The sequence below is a fragment of the Ovis aries genome, chromosome 8, assembly GCF_016772045.2.
Source record: "Ovis aries strain OAR_USU_Benz2616 breed Rambouillet chromosome 8, ARS-UI_Ramb_v3.0, whole genome shotgun sequence".
NCBI classification, from domain to species: Eukaryota; Metazoa; Chordata; class Mammalia; order Artiodactyla; family Bovidae; genus Ovis; species Ovis aries.
Window position 1 is genome coordinate 7,286,903 of NC_056061.1, and position 23,566 is coordinate 7,310,468.

Sequence of the window (23,566 nt, forward strand, 5' to 3'; positions counted from 1 at the left end):
TTGTATATGGTGTGAGACAGTAGTTCAGTTTCTTTTAAATTCGTATTTTTATTTGTTTTTGCCAGAACCATGTTGTTTTGTTTAGTGGAGTTTTGTGGTATAATTTGAAATCATGGAGTGTGATATCTCTGGCTTTGTTGTTTTTTCTCAAGATTATTTTGTCTATTCAAGGTCATTTGTGTTTTCATACAGATTTTAAATTATTTGTTCGAGTCCTGTGAAAAGCACCATTGTTATTTCGTTAGTGATTGCACTGAGTCTGTAGATTGCCCTGTTTAGTGTGGTGACTTTAACAATATACTCCTTCCAAAACAGGAGCATGGTATAGCTTTCTTTCGTTTGTGCTGTCTTCGGTTTCCTTCGTCAGTGTCTTATAGTGTTCTGAGGATAGTTCTTTTATCTCCTTGGTTAGATTTATTCCTAGATATTTTATTCTTTTTGATGCAATTGTAATTTGTATTGTTTTCGTAGTGTCTCTTTCTGGTAGGGTATTGTTAGTGTATAAGAGCACAGCAGATTTCTATGTATCAGTTTTGAAACCGGCAACTTTACTGAATTCACTTATTAGTTCTGATAGTTTCTTTGCTGGCGTCTTTGGGATTTTCTCTATACAATGTCATGTTATCCACAAACTGCAATAGTTTTACTACTTTCTTTTCAACCTGGATTCCTTTTATTTCTTTTTCTTGTCTAATAGCTGTGCACATGGTCACTTTAAACCAAGATGTCATTCTCCCAAATCATCCCACCCTCTCCCTCTCTGTATGCTATCATGTAAGAATTGAATCGCCAGTCTATGTCTGACACAGGATACAGCATGCTTGGGGCTGGTGCATGGGGATGACCCAGAGAGATGTTATGGGGAGGGAGGTGGGAGGGGGGTTCATGTTTGGGAACGCATGTAAGAATTAAAGATTTTAAAATTTAAAAAATAAAAAACTAAAAAAAATAAATAAATAAACCAAGATGCCCAATATTTTACAGCTTTAAAATTCTTTTCTGAGGATAAATCTTAGAACTGATGTTGCTTATTCTAGGAATCTGGACCGTTACTAGCTTTTGTTAAATATACTCCCAGTCTTCCTCACAGGATTTATGTCAGGCAATGTCAGCAAGATTTTATGATAGGCTTGTCAGAATTAATATTTAAATTATTTTGTGATTTTAATGGATGAGGGTACCATTATATTTTTATTTTTTTAACTTATTTTAAAAATTATTACAGCACTAGAACATTTTCATTAGTTAGTAATGATTTTCTCTTCTGTAATAATAATTTATTTCTCTTTGGTTCATTTTCCTTTTTATTTTTGGTTATGTAAGCATTTTGTGAATATAGTCTTAGTGTATAGTTTTATGAGTTTTAGCACATTTATTGATTCCTATAATCACCAATATTTTTATGATACATAATATTTACATAACTTCAAAAAATTTTCCTGAGCATTTTCTTTGTAACCACATCTTCTACTTCTGATCTCTGGAAGCAGGGACATGTTCATGGTCATAACTTTGAGCTCCTGAGAATGTCATATAAAGGAATCATGCACTATATAATATTTTGAGATATAGTCAAATTATTGTTTAACTCAATAATTCTTAAAAAAGTTTTTTTATTGGAGTATAGTTGCTTTACAATGAATAGTTTTTTTAAATTGCAGAGTAGTATTTAATTATATGGATATAATACAGTTTTGTTAACTGAAGTATAGTTGATTTACATTATATTTGTTTCAGGTGTACAACTGTGTTTCAATATTTTTCCTTTTTTAAAAAATTTCTATTTTAAAAATTTAAAAAATTTTTAAAGGTTGTAATCCTTTTACAGTTACTACAAAATATTAGCTCTGTTCCCCACATAGTACAATACATCCTTGTAGCCTTACAGTCAGTAGTGTGTACTCCCCACTCTCCTGCCCCTGTATTTCCACGCCCCTGCTAACCGCTAATTTGTTCTCTGTATCTGCAGGCCTGCTTCTTTTTTGTTATATTCACTAGTTTGTTTTATGTTTTAGATTCTGCATATAAGTGATATTATATATTATTTGTCTTTCTTTGTCTGACTGATTTAATTTAAGCTTAATGTCCTCCAAGCCCATCCAGGCTTGCTGCAAATGGCAAAAAAATTTGTTCTTTTTTTTCGGCAAGGTAGTATTCCATTGTGTGTGTGTGTGTATATATATATACACACACACTATAGCATATGGTATATATATGTATACCATAGCTTTTTTATCCATTCATCTGTTGAAGGACACTTAGGTTGCTTCCATATCTTGGCGATTGTTAATAATGTTGCTATAAACATTGGGGTGCCTGTATCTTTTCAAATTAGTGTTTATGTATATTTTGGATATATACCAAGAGTGGGATTGCTGAATCATATAGCTGTTTTATTTTGGGGTTTTCGAGAAACCTCTACACTGTTTTCCACAGTGGCTGCACCAATTTACATTCCTACCACCAGTGTAGAGGGTTCCCTTTTCTCCTCATTCTTGCCAATGTTTGTTATTTGTATTCATTTTGATAAGTAGCCATTCTGACAGGTATGGGTGCTATCTGATTGTGATTTTGATTTGCATTTCCCTGATGATTAGTGATGTTGGAGGATAGGCAAAATGATGAACTTATGATAAAGTAAGTTACCGAGCATAAAATCTTCTTGGATTACTCTTCAAAAAAACGTTTCTTTTTTTTTTTTTTTTGAAAAATCACTTACAGCCTAAGTTGTAGTAGGTATGTCTCACTTTTGTGAGACATCTTATTCTGTTTTATTAGTTCTTGTCAATAAAAGAGTTGCAGAATGGAGATGTGTAAATCCAACAGGAATGGGTTATTAGTACTTTTGTAGTTTATAAGGAAAGAAAGTAAAGAAAGTTTCAGAATTATTTCCCTGAAAAAAAGGCTTAAGTCTAGGTGTAAATTTATTTTTAGATATTGAATTGTATCTCTGGACAACTATTATTATTGCATCTTAGCTTCTTATGCATATTCCTTCAGTATGGAAATTTGATGCTATAATTCTTGACTTGGAGATTTCTATGCTTCTCTGCCCCTCAGCTACTCTATCAAGTAATTAATGAATGTTTTGTAGACAGATATTATTATTTCTGCTAAAGGAATTATTTTCCTGAATCCACCTGTCATAGAAATAATTTTTCCCCATCTTCTTGGTTAAAAGGAAAGAATGAAATTTATGTACTTTATTTCTCTCTGCACCATCTTAGTTATAGATACTCAAATACATGTATGACTTTTGCTGAAATATCATATGAATTTTCCTTTACCACCTTTTTGAGTCATAAAAAAGACCCAAAAGGTTTTAAGCTTTGCCCACGTATTATGAGCTACACATGATTTTTTTTTTTTCGTAATGGACTAAAAATCCATTTAGTCCAACAGCTTTGGACCAGGTTTTAGAAAATAAAAGCATTTATCCATGGTGATGCAGAGTGTAGCAGTGTTTATACTTTTGATCATTCCTTAGAGAAGTATTACCTTAGTAGACAACCAGATGGCTTCAGGGAAAATTGTACCCTCGATACATGCCTAAATCAGCAGTGTAAAATGTAACTGGCTGACAATCTTGGTTTTGGTTAGGGCCACTTCTTTATTCACGGTATGCTGGGAACTCGGGATGATGTCAGTCTCTACCCTTAAGACTCTTATGATGGCCAGACATAGTATTTCCCTCTGTCGTCAACACTTGGGACAAGCTTGCCAAATGGAGACTTATGAATAGAAAGGGAAAGAGTATTAGTAATTGTTTATATTAAGAGAGAAAAATTCATTTTTTTTCTGTATTATTTTTTAAAAGACCTTAGGGGTTGAAATTTAAAATTTAAAACAATTTGTTTTCACCAAAGATAACTTGATTATTAATTCTCATGTTCTGCCTTCAGTTCAGTTCAGTTCAGTTCAGTTGGTCAGTCGTGTCCGACTCTTTGCGACCCCGTGAATCACAGCACGCCAGGCCTCCCTGTCCATCACCAACTCCCGGAGTTCACTCAAACTCATGTCCATTGAGTCAGTGATGCCATCCAGCCATCTCATCCTCTGTCGTCCCCTTCTCCTCCTGCCCCCAATCCCTCCTAACCTCAGAGTCTTTTCCAATGAGTTAACTCTTTGCATGAGGTGGCCAAAGTACTGGAGTTTCAGCTTCAGCATCATTCCTTCCAAAGAAATCCCAGGGCTGATCTCCTTCAGAATGGACTGGTTGGATCTCCTTGCAGTCCAAGGGACTTTCAAGAGTCTTCTCCAACACCACAGTTCAAAAGCATCAATTCTTCGGCGCTCAGCCTTCTTCACAGTCCAACTCTCGCATCCATACATGACCACAGGAAAAACCATAGCCTTGACTAGACGGACCTTAGTCGGCAAAGTAATGTCTCTGCTTTCGAATATGCTATCTAGGTTGGTCATAACTTTTCTTCCAAGGAGTAAGCGTCTTTTAATTTCATGGCTGCAGTCACCATCTACAGTGATTTTGGAGCCCCCCAAAATAAAGAAAAAAGCAACCTTTAAATTAATTTCTTTCTTTATTGAGCATGTTTTGTTCTAGGACACTGTGACAACCCATATTACAGTCCTGTAGGGACCTGGGTTAACTCTTCTGTGTTTTCCCTGTATTGGCACATGTGAGTGGCTCAATAAATCGTCTTTGACATGAACCAGTGACCTTTGGAACTCATACAATGTTAAAAGATAATTGGGAAATTGTGTGTAATACTCAAATATGATGATGACAGTGATTTTCTGGTTTGTACCAATGTTTCAAACTGTCTTAGTTGACATTATTCTATCTTCTAGTTATTGGAAGAATATGGAGCAAAGAGATGGGACTCTGAGCTTATATAATATGTAACTAGACTCTGTTGTTGCCTTGGATGGTGATTACCAAGGTCCCATTACTGATTACAAGTTATCTTTGTGATTCCAGTTAGCTGTCTTACCACTGAAGATTTTTCAGGAGAGGAGTGCTGTCTTAGATAATCAGCTGGGCAAAGGATTTATGTGACATAAATCATCTTAGGAAAAAATGTTCTTGTGTATGTTTCAAAATAGAGGTTCGTGAGAAAACCAGATATAATGCTTTTTCAGAAAAGACATAGTTAACAGTTGAGTTTGCTTATATATATTTTTTATAGGGTATATCACATTCTGATAAGATTTTATTTCTGGTCCCCAGAAGGGACCAATTAAAGATATTCGATGCATTAAGCACTTAGAAAACACTATCTGTATCAATAATAAAAGTCAAATAGCCTGATTCAACAATTAAAAAGATTTTAAAAATGATTGATTATTAGACATCACTTACCATTAGGAGGGATTGGGGGCAGGAGGAGAAGGGGATGACAGAGGATGAGATGGCTGGATGGCATCACTAACTCGATGGACGTGAGTCTGAGTGAACTCCGGAAGTTGGTGATGGACAGGGAGGCCTGGCGTGCTGCGATTCATGGGGTCGCAAAGAGTCGGACACGAGTGAGCGACTGAACTGAATTGAACCATTAGGAAAATGTAATTCAAAACCACAATGAACTAACACCCCGTACCCATTAGGATGGCTACTATCAAAAAAGTAAAAAATCAAAAACAAGTGTTGGTGAGGATGTAGAATAATCAGAACCCCTGTGCTTTGGTGGTGGGAATGTCAAATGGTACAACTGCTGTGGAAACCAGTATGGCTGTTCCTTCAGAGTTAAACATAGTATTACCATGTGATCAGCAATTCCACTTCCAGGTATATACGTCAAAGAACTGAAAGCCAAGACTCAAACAGATATTTGTACACCCATGTCCGTAGAAGCATTATTCACAATAGCCAGAAGAGTCTGAAAGCTGAATGGATAAACAAAATGTGATTTATAACTCTAATGGGTTACTATTCAGCCTTAAGGAAGGAAATTTTAACACAAGTTTTAACATGGATGACCATTAAAGGCATAATGCTAAGGGAAGAAAGCCAGTCACAAAAGGATAATACTGTGTGATTCCACTTAGGTGAGGTTCCTAGAATAGTGACAAATTCATACAGACACAAGTAGCATGGTGGTTGTTAGGGCCTAGGGGAAGGGAAGGATGAGCAGTTATTATTTAGTGGGTACAGAGTTGCAACTGGGAAAAAAATTTGAAAAAAAGTCTGGCGTTGTATGGTGGTGATGGTTGTACTATGAATACACTTAATGCCACAGAACTGTACTTAAAAATGGTGGAAATGGTGAAGCAAATAGAATTCCATATATGGAATTTTCATTCAGCTCATAATCATAACCTAGATGCTAAACTAGGTACATAAGCTGTCTGTGAATTATCAACCTCTTCCCTCAATATGTATATAATAGCATGGTAACAAGTTATTACTTGAATGAAAGGCAGTCAGTTCAGTCAGTTCAGTCACTCAGTCATGTCCATCTCTTTGCGACCCCATGAATTGCACCACGCCAGGCCTCCCTGTCCATCACCAACTCCCAGAGTTCACTCAAACTCACGTCCATTGAGTTGGTGATACCATCCAGCCATCTCATCCTCTGTCGTCCCCTTCTCCTCCTGCCCCCAATCCCTCCCAGCATCAGAGTCTTTCCCAGCGAGTCAACTCTTCGCATGAGGTGGCCAAAGTACTGGCGTTTCAGCTTCAGCATCATTCCTTCCAAAGAACACCCAGGACTGATCTTTAGAATGGACTTGTGGATCTCCTTGCAGTCCAAGGGACTCTCAAGAGTCTTATCCAACACCACACTTCAAAAGCATCAATTCTTCGGCGCTCAGCTTTCTTCACAGTCCGACTCTCACATCCATACATGACCACAGGAAAAACCGTAGCCTTGACTAGACGGACCTTTGTTGGCAAAGTAATGTCTCTGCTTTTGAATATGCTATCTAGGTTGGTCATAACTTTCCTTCCAAGGAGTAAGCGTCTTTTAATTTCATGGCTGCTCCCTAAATTAGTGAATAATAAATGAAATGACATGGCCCCACCAATGGTCTTTGTTGCTAAATCAGGTTCTTGATTTGCCAAGTAGTGTGTACAGAAATCGTACTACCGCTTTCCATGTATTACAAGAATATAAGCAATTTACAGTAAGATTTAAGTACATGGTACTTCTGAATGTTTCCTGCCAGTGGGCTTGATGGGTGGCTCTCGTGGTAAAGAACCCACCTGCCAGTGCAGGAAACATAAGAGATGTGGGTTTGATCCCTGGGTCTGGAAGATCCCCTGGCAGAAGGCATGGCGACTCACTCCCGTATTCTTTCTTGGAGAATCCCATGGACAGTGGAGCCTGGTGGGCTACAATGCATAGGATTGCAAAGACTCAGACACGACTGAAGCGACTTAGCACGCGTGTATTGCACACTTGAGAGAAGCCTGGAAGAGCTAAGGATGCGCTAAGAGTAGAAGCTGTAGGAGACACAACACCCTGATTGTGCATCAAAGTACAGCTTGACTTTTTAAAACAGATGAATTTATTTTGTTTTTGGCTACACTGGGTCTTCGTTGCTGTGCGTGAACTTTTTCTCGTTGCAGAGAGTGGGGGGGTGCAGGCACTTCTCACTGTGGAAGCTTCTTGTTGGAGCACGATCTCTAGAGTGCATGGGCGTCCGCAGTTGTGACATGTGAGTTTAGTAGTTATGGCTCATGGGCTCTAAAGCCCAGGTTCAGTAGTTCTGGCACCCAGGCTTAGGTGTCCCAGTGTATGTGGAATCTTCCCGCATCAGGGATCAAACCCATGGTGCGTACATTGGCAGGCAGGTTCTTAACTGCTGGACCACCAGAGAAGTCCCTCAACTTGGCCTTTTAATTGTCTTTGTGAGCAACTTTCTAAAATTCTGCAACATGGAGGTCAATAAATATTCAAATGACATGTTGTAATTTCTCCTTTTCGTAAAAAGAAATGGAGTTGTAGTGGAGATTGGGTGTAAGTTTATGGAAGTATTTTAATTCTCACTGAAAAAAGATAGGGCAGTGATAAAAATGAAGATTAGAAAACAACGTGGGAAATGGCTACCTTAATCTTTCAGAATTTGTTTTGGCACACAAAAAATTATATTGATCCCTCTTGGTGATTGTTTAAGCTAAAGGGGAAAACGGAAAAACAAAAGAACTTTAAAGAGTTATTTACTTAAATTTACCTATGTTTCACTACATATCTAATAAACATCTACCAGTCCAATACCTTTATCACATGGTATGTGAGCTCTTGTCAACAGGAAAGAAAATTTATGTTCAAAATTTCTGTTCAGTACCAAGGAAAGGAAATGTTGTGTGTGTTCTTCCAGTCACGCATTTACAAAAGATGCCTGCAAAAGCAGAAATGCATGTAATACTGCTAACTTCTTATTCTAAAACCAATCTAGAGTAGGAGAAATAGGCAGAGCTGGCCCAGGGTAGTCCTTAACTAGAATTAGAATGATGATTAGAACTTAATTTTTAGGACTTCCCTTTCGATGCCTTTTATAGCATGATTAGTCCCTCTGGAGAAGGAAATGGCACCCTACTCCAGTGTTCTTGCCTGGAGAATCCCAGGGATGAGGGAGCTTGGTGGGCTACCGTCTATGTGGTCACACAGAGTCGAACACGACTGAAGCGACTTAGCAGCAGCAGCAGCAGCAGCAGCAGCAGCAGCAACAGCTTCAAGGCAACAGAAAATTGGAAGCTTGTTGGTGATTCATTTAAATCTCTGTAATACTTTAAAAAATCAATATTAAGAGCATTTATTGAGTATCTACATTTATAATCGCATATTAAATATTGTAATTAGGTACGGAATACTTGATATTTTCTAAATTTTGTGCTCTTGAGTGATTTGGAGTCTGCTGGCGGAGACAGTATAGAGATACACATACCTCCTCTATTAAAAAAAAATCCCCACGTGAAGAAGCAAAAAAAAGATGCTTAGGTAATTTTTCAAACTTTTAATTTTAATAACATATGTGTTTATCCCCAAATAATACAATGAGCACAGTTTGCTCAATTTAATGGAGATTTTGTCATGTGCTGTATTCTGCAGTAGACACAGGTTTGAATAAGAGTCCCCGTCTTTGAATTTATGGTTTTGAGCGTGGTTGGTAATGGGACAGATGGACTCAGGGCTCTCCTAGAAGATAAATCGCTGATGCTCCTAAGAGAGGTATGGCAGTGAGTGCTGCCTTGACCTAGTGCCTGATTCTTGCCCTGAACCCTTTCAGACTCACAGAGTATCCTTGCCTTGTTGGCCACCTTAAATTCTATTAGGAAATGATTACTAGGAGGTATATAATAGTGTTGTTCAGTTGCTCGGTCATCTCCAACTCTTTGCGACCCCATGAACTGCAGCACGCCAGGCTTCCCTGTCCTTCATCAATTCCTGGAATTTGCTCAAACTCATGGCCATTGAGTCAGTGATGCCATCCACCATCTCATCCTCTGTCCTTCCCTTCTTCTCATGTGCTCAATCTTTCCTATCTCTTGGCATCAGGTGGCCAAAGTGTTGGAGCTTCAGCATTAGTCCTTCCAATGAATATTCAGGATTGACTTCCTTTAGGATTGACTGGTTTGATCTTGTTGCCCAGGGGACTCTCAAGAGTATATAATATGTATATAATATGATCAGAAAAAAGGAAAAGGGTAACATAGGGTTTAAAATAAGGAAAAGCCTAGCTAGTTGGGGGGATCAGGGAGGGAGGGGTTGTGTGAGATGATGCTGGAAAGAGGGTTAGGTCACGGTTAGCCTCCAGAATTTGGGTAACAAACTCAGAGGTAGGAAAGTATGGGTCACAGTCATGGACTAGCGAGTAGCCTGATGTGCCTGGAGCCTGGAGGGACTATAAGGACACAAACTGGGAAGGTAAGGTTGAGTGATGGCAGAACGTTCGTCTGACATGCTTTAAAATAACTTTCAGAAAGACTTCCACTTTTAATTTTTGCAAAAGTGTTTTTTTCCTAGGCTCGTCAGCTCCGATTATGCCAGTAACTCAGGCAAGAGTGAACCAGTGAAGTTGTCTGACATTTTCCCAAACCCTTCATGCCTTTGTCAGAGTGATTTGCTCATTCTTCTTCTGTTGACTTTATTCAGTTCTCTTTATGCTCTGCTTGCTCCCTTACCTCCTTTTTCCACATGGGTGAGAAAGCTCTAAGGATTTAGTTTTTCTCCGTTTACACCAATTTCCTATGATACCAAACTCTTTCTAACCCCATTACTAATAGCCTTGCCAAAATGGAGTTTTCCGAACTTTCCCTGGAGTTCATGACTCTTCCTTCTCTTTCAGCACTGGTATTTCTCCAGAGGAATATCAGCCAGTGGTCTGATTGTGTGTGACACTCTGGCAGATTAATAGTAGTTACTAGGCATATATGAATGCATTTGTTAGCCTGTGACTGATTGTGAAGTTTCTTTTCAGCTAATGTGACGAATGCACTTGGCTACTAAACAAGAAAACATCTCAAAAATTTAATTTATCTTAGTGATATTTGGGGCTAATTAAAATCATGTCCTTAATGCTCCGATTATTTAGTTGTTATGGACATGCTCTTGATTAATGAAACAAAGATGCAACTTGACTCTTCTTCTGCTCATATGTATTTATAAGCAGATTTGGTTTCGAAAGGAGCTAGTAAAGGCCAACTCTGAGGTTTCTTTTGCCTTTCATTACCTTTATATTCAGATAAAAAATGTTAAAAGGGCTGTAAATTGCCTATCCAGTGTAATATTCCTACTTTATCTTGTCAGTCATCAGAATAAGCCACTGAACTTGGTGTAGGTCAGGTTGATTTACTTTGTAGGAAGAGGATCTTGCTATATGTTTTGAATCAGAGATTTTAAAAAAAAATACACTTTTGCTTTTTGAATGTGTGTTGCACTTTCAGACATATGCAAGCTTAATGGTCTGCCTTTCTGTATCATTTTCTCCTGGAATGACAGCTTAACAGTTTTCCCGGTTGGATTGTGCTAAAATCTTTAAAGGCTGCATTCACTAAAACATGTGTCCCGTGTTTGGGCAAGCCAAAATCTGTGCAATCATTTTAACGGAGTTTAACGTCTCAACTCGGCTATTACTACAGGTATCTTATTGTTAAAGCTCCATTAAAATGTCCTCAATTTAGAGTCTGTTATTTTGTATAGACACTGTTCTGGGATGTGCTGAAGTATGCCATTGTGCTATCTGAAAGTAGATTTTGCTAAGAAAGCAGTAGCTTCAAGACATTAAAGAAGGACATACTTAATATAGTTTAATTACTTTAATGAATTTTTAGCTAGTTGACTTTCCTGGAGTGTCTCCCATAGTCTAAGCCTTGGGCTAGATGTCCCACATAGATAGCTTGACGTTGTGGCCATTAGTAGTGATGTCTGGGCAAAAGATGGGCAATGGGGAAAAGTCAGGAACAAACTAGGAGCAAGGTATCTTGAAGGTTCTTTCAGAGCAGGGGTGCTGTGATCTGTTGGTTGTGTGTGTGTTAGTTGCTCTGTGTGTGTTAGTTGCTCAGGCGTGTCTGACTCTTTGCAATCCTGTGAACTGTAGCCCACCAGGCTCCTCTGTCCGTGGAATATTCCAGGCAAAAATACTGGAGTGGGTAAGCAGCCATTCCCTTCTCCTGAGGATCTTCGCGACCCAGGGATCGAACCCAGGTCTCCCACATTGCAGGCAGATTCTTTGCCGTCTGAGCTGCAATGTCCTTGCGCATTCAACATTAACCTTTTGGTGGCTCCTCATAGTTCCCCTCGTGTTGATGCCCTGGGGGAGGGGACGACAGAAGGAGTGAGAATCTCTGGGAGAAACCCAGGGCAGACTTGACGGCCGTAGGTTGTTTCACTCCTTGCCTTTCAGAATTGCTTTCTAAGTTTTCTTGACAAATTTCTCCAGCCCTCACAGGGAAAGCCCTTTCGTTTTCTGGTAAGGAACACTGATGGAGAAGGGAATGGCAACCCACTCCAGCATTCTTGCTGGAGAATCTCATGGACAGTGGAGCCTGGCAGAGTCGCAGGAGTCGGACACGACTTAGTGACTAAACTGACTCCTAGGGGACACTGACATGTTATTTGGGGTCCTCATCTTGAATTGGCTCAGCTTTTCCTGGTGCCATTAGCGTCTCTAACTCCTTACTGCTCCCTCTGGCTGAGGCCAGGATCCTGGAACAGGTCTCAGTGGCAAGAAGCTGAAGAAGCAGATACTGGAAAATCTAGCCTTATGTGCTCTTTCCTGGCTGTGATAGGTTTAGCTTTCCTCTTGAAAAGTTTTTTTTAAACTCTTAAATTTTTTTTTCGAGTGGAGCATTACATTTATCTCAGAAGAAAACTTGAAACTTGAAATACCACTTTTTTTTTTTTAAAGAAAGGGAATAGTAAACCCTTATTAGTGTTTATATCTACAGTGATTTATTTTTTAAAAGGTTAATGGCTATCTCTGTTGAAAGGCATCATATTTTTACTATCTAAGTAGGTCAGAATGCTAAATTTGGCTAGAAAAATTTCCCAGCAGCTGGATATCAGTGTGCCTTAATGTATGAAAATGAAATGTCTGTTAAAGTTGACAGAAGATGTAGTTTAATCAGAATGTCTAGTTGAATCACCAAGCATGGAGAGAGTAACACTTTACTTTGTATATTTGCAGTGATCTCATTATTGTAATACCAACAGTGTTAATAGTTTCTAAAATAGAAAAGAAGCTGTCGTCAGAAATTTTAGTAAGTTTAAATTATGAATGATAAAAAGCACATATCAAGTTGAATTTATACTTGTTCAGTGGTCGCTCACTAAGCCGTGTGTGCCTCTTTGTGACCCCATGGACTGCAGCACTCCAAGCTCCTCTGTCCTTCTCTATCTCCCAGAGTTTGCTCAGATTCATGTCCATTGAGTCAGTGATGTTGTCTAACCATCTCATCCTCTGCTGCCCCCTTCTCCTTTTGCCTTCCATCTTTCTCAGCATCAGGGTCTTTTCCAATGAGTTGGTTCTTTACATAAGGTGGCTAAACTATTAGAGCCTCAGCTTCAGCATCAGTCCTTCCAATGAATATTCAGAATTGATTTCCTTTAGGATGGGCTGATTTGATCTCCTTGCTGTCCAAGGGACTCTCAAGAGTCTTCTCCAGCACTACAGTTTGAAAGCATCAATTCTTTGGCACTCAGCCTTCTTTATGGACCTTACAAAATCTTGGAATTCTGTTTATAGACTCAGCCTTTTATGATGGATGTTATTTTTTTGAAAATGTCAATGTTTTGTCTATACTTGGGCATTTTTCAGAATTTGATGTAATTTTATTTTATACATTTCAATACTTTTCAGGGACTAGATGAATTTAAGAAGCAGAAATGAAATTTAGGTGCAGTCACAGTTAAATCAATTAAAAGACTAGGCTCAGAGCCTAACCCAGAGCAACCGCTGTGATAATCAGTGGTTTAGGGATTTTGATGATTATTTCTGACTCCTCCCTTGTTGCTGTGGCTTCGCTTTCTCCGTGGTTCGGGTGCTTTGACAATTTCCATAGCCTCGCAGCATTGTTAACATTTCATTTTGTGTCTACCCTTTAAGTCTTGGTGTTTTAAAAATTTCTAGAATTACTTTCAGAACTGTCAGCATAACCCCTGATTCAAGAACTTGCATTTTTACGTAACATGCTTGCAGAGGTGTTGAAGAACTTCACCTTCTCTGATGCTAATATCTGATTTCCCATTTTGTCTGGGATCCAGCGTGAAGGTCAAGAGATGGGCTGGTTATGATCTTGACATTCAGCTAGTCATACAGAGCCTGGCACAGGACTGGCTGACTCCCTATGTTTTCACTTGCCTCTTTGCTGGTGGAGTTTGGGATCTCAGGGTTCCCTTGTATCTGAAGCTACTCCTAAGATAACATAAAAATATTATTTTTTTGAGATTATGACTATAACATCACATGCTTTTGTTACCTTCAGCATCAATTTGAAAGAGCCTTCCTTTTGTTTTTATTTATTTTAGACTTATTGAGAATATTTTCAGTAACATAAATATACTTTTCACAGAAAGTAAAAAAGAGAAGCAAAAGTTTTTTCCCCCACACTCCCTTCACTGTCAGTGTGCAGGAGAAACAAGTTTTGACAGTTTGGAATAAATTCTTCTAGACTCTTTATACATGTTGGCTCAATGTATATGGCTATATTTACTGGTGTCCCCACTAATGAGGTGGTGGCTTTTCAGAAAAATGAGATGATGCTCTTCCGCAATTTGCTTATTTTATCAACTAGCTATCACAGGCACTGTTGCATGCCCTCAGTTTTTTTCATGACTGTATAATACTCTGCTGTATTGATGTATCTCGTTTTATTTAGCTTTTCCCTGTTGACAGAGTTTATCTGCTTACGCATCATGTTGCATGAACGCCACAGGTTGGAAACTTCTACCTTGAGTACATGTGTGTGTGCTTAGTGTCCCTACTACCTTCTGCAGGCTAGAGGAAGGGTAGGCCACTGGCCTTGGCTGCTTATTAGCCTTTTGAGACCATCCTCAAGTTTGTCATTTGATCTTGGATAAGACTCAGTTCACATAAAAAATACCAGCTCTGTTGTATGAGGTTTGAACATAATTACAGCATTTTTATAGATGTTTCTCATTTCTACCCACTAGCTAGGTTGCACAGTCTAGCTGAGATGGATTTTGACTGTATCATTCTTAGAGTCTCTTATGTTGGCAGAGTTCTGGGCTTCAGAGCTTTAAGAAAGGTTTGATTGTCAAATCGGTTTATTGAATAGGCAATCTTTAAAGTCAGGACACCTTTTTAGGAAATGCTTTGAGAATGCATTTATTTTTTTCCTGATTGTGGAATATTTTTGGCTTTATATTTCTAACCAGGTGCTTTAAAATTTAATTTGTGCCTTTCACACTGGCATAATTAATCATAGTCATAAAATTCAAAAACCAACATGTTCCAAGGTTAATATTTCATTAGTAGGCGATGGTGTTCTTTAACGTGTTCATAAAATTTTACATTCTTCAGTCACTATTTACATAGTAGATATAGTAACTTATTTTTGTCGTGGCTACTGGCCATATCTTGGAGTTTTACATCTGCAGGCTGAAACTGCTGCATGCTCTTGAAATTCTAAACTTTAATTGCCTAGAATGAAGGAAATATTTTTAATTTATACACAGGCATACCTTGGAGATATTGAGGATTCGGTTCCAGACGGCCAAAATAAAGCAAATACCGCAATAAAGCGAGTGACATGAATGTTTTGGCTTCCTAATGCGTATAAAAATTATGCTTACACTACACTGTAGTCTATAAAGTGTATAATAACATTATGTCTAAAAAATGTATGTTATCTTAATTAAAAAAATATTACTAAAAAATAATGCTAACCATCGTCTGACAATGTCAACTTCAGTTTCTAAAAACTGCAGTTACGAGCACAGCGCAGTGAAGTGAGGGGCACTCAAATGACCTCTGCCTGTAAGCTTTCTGTTTGGGAGGCTTTTATTTCATGTTTCTAAAACAGTAATGTAGAATTGAAAGAAGATGATAGCAACTGATTGGAAATGTAGAGGAGAAATTACAACTTCTCCTTTGTAATATGGTGATTTTGTGACGTATTTTAAGCAGTAACTTGCTGTTGATTTTAATATTTTTTAACCTTCCGCCACCCTGGCATCCTGCTATGATATCATAGCTCTACTTTTTGATTTATTATTGTACAGAGTATGCCATGCACACCACGCTAAGCCAGTGTTGAGAATATGTCCTTATTGTCTGTGACATTTTCTACCTTAAAATGGACTTGTGGTCGTTAACCAAATTTCAGTGCACTTGAATGAAGAGAGTTGTAATTGCCTTTTACTTTCCTGCTGATTTCTGCTTGCTTGGTTTCCTTTAATGTCTAGTGGCTTGAGCTTTTCCTTTGTTACAGTTTTTACATGCTATTTTTATGTTTTCCTTCTCAGCACCCACACAAAAATGTCCTAAGACTACTTATATATGTGCACATATGTTCCCAAATGGACAAAAAGACACTTTCATTCTTAAAGTCATATGATGAAAAGAAATAATACTCAGGAAAATTTGAAATACAATAATTCCATTTATAGCACAAAAGTACATTTTTAATGACATACATAGAATTACAAATCTCATTTTTCTTTTGCCATAGGATTTTAAACTATGGAAAACTTTTTTAGCAGTGCAAAAATCAAACAACTGTCTGGTTGAAAGGGAGTTACTACTTATTTGGCATAAAATTGAAATGCTAATTTTAAATAGTTTATTGGATATAAATAATCTATTTTTATTACTTAAAACTACCATTGTATACTTGAAATATGAGTTGTCTTCAGTCTCAGACTTCCTTTTCTCTTTCAGTCTGTGATCAAAACAGGGCGACTGCTAGTAAGTCACGAGGCTCCTTTGACGGGCGGCTTTGCCTCCGAGATCAGCTCAACGGTTCAGGTAGAGTAACTTTTTGGCACTGATGTAAGCATTTGTGCAATTGCATATGTCTATTCCAAGAACAAAATTACTTATCACAATACGTAAAAGTATGCACTGTTTAGAAATGTACATTTTTGCGTTTGACTCCTGTTCACTGTCCTTCAGATAATGGTCTGATTACATCTTCTTAAAAAGAAATCTTAAAAGCTGAAAAATTCCGTAATAGGAAGAAGGAAGTTTGAAATGATCTTAAGAAACTCATGTGGGCTATGTTTGCTAGGATAACCGGAAAAGCAAACTCTTAAATTTGAATGTGATGTTTCTCTTTTGATAGAACTTTTCGTGATAAAGCTTATCAGGAAATGGTTTATAAGACTGATTTTAATAGCCTTCACCTTACAAAAAAAAAAAAGAATCTGTCAAAAGTCAGTAACTTAAATTCAGCAAATAATTTTACAGTCAATGATTAATTTATTAATTTGATTAACTGCATTACATTATGCTATTGAAAACTTTTGAAATGGTTTAAAAGCCTCTTTTTAAAAAGTATTCAGTTAAGATGCCAATTATCAGGAAAAAATTCTATAGACCTCTTTAGAGGATTTTTACTTGAAACTTTCATTCACGTTTATATTTATATATGAATAAGATCATTTAAATGTTTTATCTTTACAATTTTTTAAAATAAAAAATTAAATAACTCTATTTTAAGTGGAAATGTGCATGAATTTTAAATTTAAAGTATCTTTGTAGCTGGCAAACATTTTACCTTACTGGTGGTAAGATGATTCTATTGTTGAGATACATATACATTGAAAATTCCTTTAAGAGTTTAAGTTTTAAAATTTTGATATGAAATTATGAGATATGAACCTTGATTATTTCTACCAATAAAATATCTTTAAATATGAATTGACGATGTTATAAATATTTTAAAATTAGATGAATCAAATTTAAGCATTAAAACTAGATCAAAAGAATTCATAATTATGATAAAAATTATGCTGTTATTTTTACCTATTGTATATATTACCATTAACAAAATTAAGAAAATACTTGAGTTTTGTAGATTTGTTTTCTTTATTATAGAGACTACAATTTGAAGCATATTGCTTATCATTATATAATACGAATACCTGGTATTTACTGTGCATTTTATTCATGAGTAATGTAATGTACTATCTTTGGAAAGAAAAAAAAAATGAGGCTTGCAAGAATGAATCACTAACACCAAGATTCCATTTCAAGTCAAGGGCAAACTGGAAAAAGAAACTAGGATTTTCTGATCCCTACTTAATATGTGGTCCACTAAACCCATTTGAATGAGAGGAACTGGCTGTTGCCAGTGGAACCTCTGTTTGACAGCCTGTTTCATTTTGCCCACTGAATATCATCTTACTGTTATCTCAAAAATTTCACCATCATTTAAAGGTAAAAGGAAAATAAGTAGAACATAGAATTTAGAAATTATAACTAAAATCTGATTTCTCTAAATAGGCTTTTAAAATTTGAGTTCCATTAATTGTTATAAGCTGAAGTAGAATATAACATATGTTTCAGTGTGGAAAGAATTAGAAAGATTATCTAACCTAGTGTCTACTGGTCTTGAAAAATATGTGGACTTGTGTTGAAGGAAAATTGTCTCTCGGGCTCCAAGAGTAAACCAGTGAATTCTAGTTTGAGGAGTATCATATTATGAGCTAAATATAGTCAGTGTAAAAAGTTAACACCAAGGTCATAAACACTGTATCAAAATCCTGAAGTTATATGATAATAATCAGTGATCAAGTTTGTGAAAGAGATGATCCAGAATATGGTCATATTTTTTATCATAATATGAAGACACCAAAACAAAGCCCATACCTTGTAATACTCAGACTCCCAAAATGCCCACTGATCCTGAGTGTCTGAGGTCTGAGAAATTTTGAAGCCAAACCAACTGTGTTCCTTTAACAGATGAGTGTTTGTCATTCATAGTGCTGGTGATTGAACCAATTTTAAAATTAAGGGAAGATTTGGGTCTAGGATGGGAGTCTTGAGTAAATGTTGAGTGCACATTCTTTATTCAGAGTACCCCTCCTGCCACAGCAGGAAGATAGAAATTTTGGATTCATTGTAAAATGTTCTCTGTTTCCCATGTGAGAACTTTTCTACCAACAAATCACAAAATGATTTAAGGCAACAATGTAAAATCTGTAGAGGGATCTTCGTTTGATGTTTTGGGGAATTCGAATTTGGATTTATTAATATGAAAAAGATTTAGAAAATGTTCACAGTTGTTTTTGCCAAATTCAGATATTACTTGTACAAATGGAAAGGACAGAAAGTGAATTTTAGCAAAATATAATCAGCATAGTATCTCTGAATAGTCTGCCTGTTGTAGCTTTTGTGTGTTGACTAGAAAGAAAAGAAATGCTAAACACTTTGAGAGGGTTAAAAAATAAATTTGGTGGTAATGTCTGCATAAAATGTAGAATAATCTGAATAATATAATCTACTTTTCAGTAATTGTTTCATGCACATATTCAAATAAATGCGGCATATCGTATTGAGCCTCTTCTTTACGGAAGATCGGTCACATTCCCTATTGTAAGTGAAGCCTGTATCAAATTACCCAGTGCCTGGGTTTGTTTAAACTGAAATCACTTATGTGTGAGGTGCAGCTGCTTTCACCACTTGGAACAGTTCATGCTTCCCTGTTTCCTTTTGTTGTGTATATTTTGTAAGGTCAAGTAAGATAAAGCAGGGTTAAGATTCTGAAAGCAATTTTCTGGGGCACAGGGAAAAGGTACATAGAGAAACCTTTCATTGTTGTCCTAGAAAAGAAGTTTGAAATTAGGGATGAGAGTGATCTGTACACGTGAGCACTAAGGATTAAAATGCTGAGTTATTCTCGTTGTATCAACGAATTTAAATTTTACGTGTAAGTGAACAAGCACAAACAAAATGTACTCCCCAAGCATCATTTTGCGGAAGACATTTGGTAGTTCTTTAAGAGCTCATGCTTAATCTTACGAAATTTGCTCTTAAAAATATAATATTTTGAGAGAACAACTATTAACAACAGAACTATTGTTTTAAATTCAAAACTGAGAGCACCATTTTCTATTTTCCTCAAATTTTGAATTATATCCCATATTAAAAATTAAAAATCTTGAAGAGAATATAGCACTTTAGACAATATTTCTTTAAGTTTATAATTGATATTTTTTGATGGAAAAATTATATCACGTTGTATAATATCGAATGTCAAGTAAAGGAAGTTTTTTGCTAGTATGGGAAGTATTGCTGGCTTTCCTACTGATGATTTTTAGCTAGATAAAATATGAAAAGAATGAACATAAAATATGTCCATATTTTATTTATATAACTTTTCAATTTATAGCAGATGGTTCTTCTATCATACAAGGAGTTCAGTGTACACAAATTTTCTCATGCCCGTTGCGTCTTTTTCCTAAAGCCATTTATTTTATTATTTCAGTAAATATTCATTGTTACCAGTCTCGGTTGGGAGTAATGTTAAAGTCACAAAAGTGTTTAGGAGAGTACTTTGTATTAATTAAAGCTAACATTTGAAACTTATATCTCTCAGTAGTTTCTTCATAAAATTTATGTAAATGCTTAGAAAAATCAAAACCAATCCATCAAAGCTGAGCACTCCTTTGCATTCCTACTGGATTAATTTGGAAGTTAACTGAAGGGCAGAACAAGCTGAGTGAGGTCTGGTATATCTGGCTCCCTCAGGGGATGATTTCTGGGTCGGTCATCCAAGGCTTCACTGTCTCTTCCCATCTAACTTTACATTCCCATCTGTTCTCACTTTGGGGTGAGGGAACTTTCCCCTTCTTTCCTTTGACACATACCGAAACTTGGAGGAGAGCTTCTTTTAGGGAGTTACACGTTCCATTCTGTACCCTGATTTGTGGAAAAGCGCAGAGACAACAGAGTTTAGCTAATTCATTGACCTCATTGTGGAGTTTGAGTGAAGATTGTGTTGTTTTGGAAAATTATGATTTAATTTGATGTGATGTTTGTATTCCTCAGCTTTGTGTAATCACAGCTTAAAAAAAAACACAAAAATTTTATTGTGTAGAAAAATATGTTAATCTCATCCATTTAAATATTTCCCCCAATTTATATGTATCATATATCCTAGAATACAGTATTCGGAATAGGCATTATTTATCAATATTAAGACTAAATAGTTTCTGGTATTTTAATAGTTTTAGAAAGTATAATTTCTTTAAGCCTTGTAGAAACCAACTTTATTATTAATTTCTAATGCATTCCCATAATGATCAACTAAATCTTGACTCAGATAAGCTTGGGATAATAATACAATTTTTTTTTTCTTCTCTGGATTTAGTGCTTAATAAGAGTGCCAAAAATTTTAGGGATTGGGGCTGCTTAAAGATTTGAATTTTTTTTTTTTAACACATGGAAGCAATAAGTCTGCAATAAAGAGTCCAATTGGAGAGGATGGTGAATTTCCATACCATTGTTCCATCCTTTCTGTGCAGTCTCTATTTCTTAGGATGAGAACCCAGAAATTGTGCATACAGACATATATTTTTAAGGTAATCATATTCTAAAAGTTTGAGAGGGCTTTTATAGGGTTTACATTAGCCCACGTAAAAGGAAGCTTTCATGATTTTCAAGTAAAGAATTTTGTCTTTCTCACTGTTTCATGTTAGAAAGATTATGCAGAAGGATATTTTTTCTTATAAACTTATTATTACCACCAAATTTCCAACCCTCTGGTTTAAAAACATCAGTCTGAAGAAGAGGTAAAACATCCTAAGTAGTCTTGAGTTTTTTACCATTGTGAAAAACATGTTCAAATAAAATTACTGTGTTGATAAAGAGTCATCAGAGGAAACTGTCAAGGCAGTAATCGGATGAACAGTTAACGACAATTTCATAATCTTGTTACTCTTCTTTTTCTATGAGTGATTCGAAGCATCTGCCAACAACAAAAAGAGCGATCAGGAAAAGTGTACTTCTGTACTAACGTCTATCTAGATGGAGCCAAAGCATCAGAATAGAGTACTCAGATATGCAATGACCTTCGTAAAATGGATCTTTGCCCTGAAGCCTGTTGAATGTTCAGTGAACAGCTTCTGTGGTCATAAATATAAACCAAAGGCAGTCTTTCTGGGGATGCATTATGGGCGGAGCTGCTGCGTCCCCGTTAGAGGTGAAGCACGTGTTTCGCTCTGTTGGTCTTCCCCCTTGCTCTGCCCACTCCTTGCCTCCTCCATATCTCTTTCTCCTTTGCTCCTTAGCGCACACGTGGCCAAGCTTCTCCCATCAGCCCTCTTTTTCCTCTCCCCATTCTTCCCTGGGCGATCTCAACCATTTGCGAGGCTAGTCTTAAAAACCTTCAAATCTGAAACCTTCATGATTGACTCTGCCTGTGGGGCCTTAGACTGAAAACTCCAACTTCATGCTGATTTTGGTAAGGATAAGAAATTTGTATGATAAAATGTTTTATGTGGAAAGATTTTTAACATGAGACAAGGAGAAAAAGTAGACATCAGTATATGGATATCTGCCAGTTTCTGGAAATCAGCTCATCTCAGAATGAATTCTCTTTCTCTCAGCTCTTTCTGGGTCTATTAAATTGTCTTCGTATCACTGTCCCTAAGCCTCTCACATTGTATCGCTTTACCATGCATTATTTTCTTCACACACACATCAAAGGTTGTCCTTCATCTGTTTGAAAGCCTCCAGTAGAAGTTCCCTGGCTATAAGGAATAAGATCTTTAGGTCACCATCCTTATCTGCCCCAACCGTTAGCAGTGTTATTTCTCAACATCCTTTTATGATTCTGGTACCACAGTGATCATGTTGCTGGTGAATTTGAAGTTCATCATGTCTCATCACAGAAAGAATTTAGTGAGAGACAAAGTCATAGGTAAGAAGTGGATTTATTTAGAGAGAACAGAATATGGGCCATCTAGAAGGTGAGACGCCTTGGGAGAAACACACCCCCACAGGAAGAATGTGGGCCTTCTCAGAAGGAGAGAGAGCCTGAAATATGGTGGGGTTAGTTTTTATGGGCTGGGTAATTTCATAGGCTAATGAGTGGGAGGATTATTCCAATTATTTTGGGGATGAGGGCGGGGATTTCCAGGAACTGGGCCACTGCCCAATTTTTGGCCTTCTGTGATTCGTCTCAGAATTGGCATGGTGCTGGGTGAGTATGTCGCTTACCTTATGCTATTGTATTACAGTGAGCATACACTGAGGCTCAAGGTTTACTAGAAGTCAAATCTTCCACCATCTTGAACCTAGTTGATTCTAACCAGCTAGGTCTTTGTCATATCCTATAGCTATATCATTCTTTTAAAGGTTTTACCCTGTCCCCCTCCCTCCTATTTCAATCACAGTGGCCTGTTAGGCATTTCCTGAATGATAATTTTTGCAGCCAGCCTTTACTGAATCTTCTGAGCATATCCTTAATTTGGACCTTTCTTTCAAGAAATAGAGTCCTTATTTTATAGACAGTTAACATTCAGTTGAAGAAATAGACACTAAACAGATAATTATACTGTGGTACATATTAGGATAGAGAAATATTCAGAAGACTATGCGGGGATTATAAAATACTTGATGGCTAAATTAACTTGGAGAAGTGAATATGGGTGAGGATTCAGGCAGAAGGAACAATATAAATAAGGAGGCAGGAAAAATATTTGATATTCTAGAGTTTAAAATGGTTTTGATATGAGTGAAGTGTAGTATGTGATGTTTGTAGCATGAGGTAAGGATCAACAGGTAAGTGGGAAAATCTTACATGTAATCAATCCTAAGCAGCTTGTTTTTGTGTAGAGGAAATAGACATGACAGAGCAGAACCAGCCACATAGATACAAATTCCAGCTTAAATACAGCATATATGCATGTAAAGTACACCTTATAAACTTCCTGACAAAAAGGAAGTTATACAAATTTAAAGAACAATGGTCACAATTATCATTAGTTAAGACAAAGGGGTGTAACTGAAGGATTTTAAGCAGGAGGTTAACACAGACAGATTTACAATTTAGAAAAACCTCTGGCATATTATGTTGAGGTTGCATTGGGTGGGGTGGGATGGGAAGTCACAGAGATTGATTAGGAACCTATTTGGGTAATTTAGATGAGAGATTTAAGGGTCTTCTAAACCAAGGACATAGAAGTGAGGTTGGAGA

At 36.9% G+C, this 23,566-nt stretch overlaps 1 protein-coding gene across 1 annotated transcript in view; it reads left to right on the forward strand.

Moving 5' to 3' along the window:
- The window catches only part of BCKDHB (branched chain keto acid dehydrogenase E1 subunit beta), a 269,312-nt gene that overhangs the window by 183,405 nt on the left and 62,341 nt on the right, over positions 1–23,566 (forward strand). Inside the window, exon 9 of the mRNA XM_027972306.2 lies at positions 16,303–16,389. Coding sequence (XP_027828107.2) covers positions 16,303–16,389 — 87 coding nt within the window. The remainder of the gene's footprint in view (positions 1–16,302; positions 16,390–23,566) is intronic.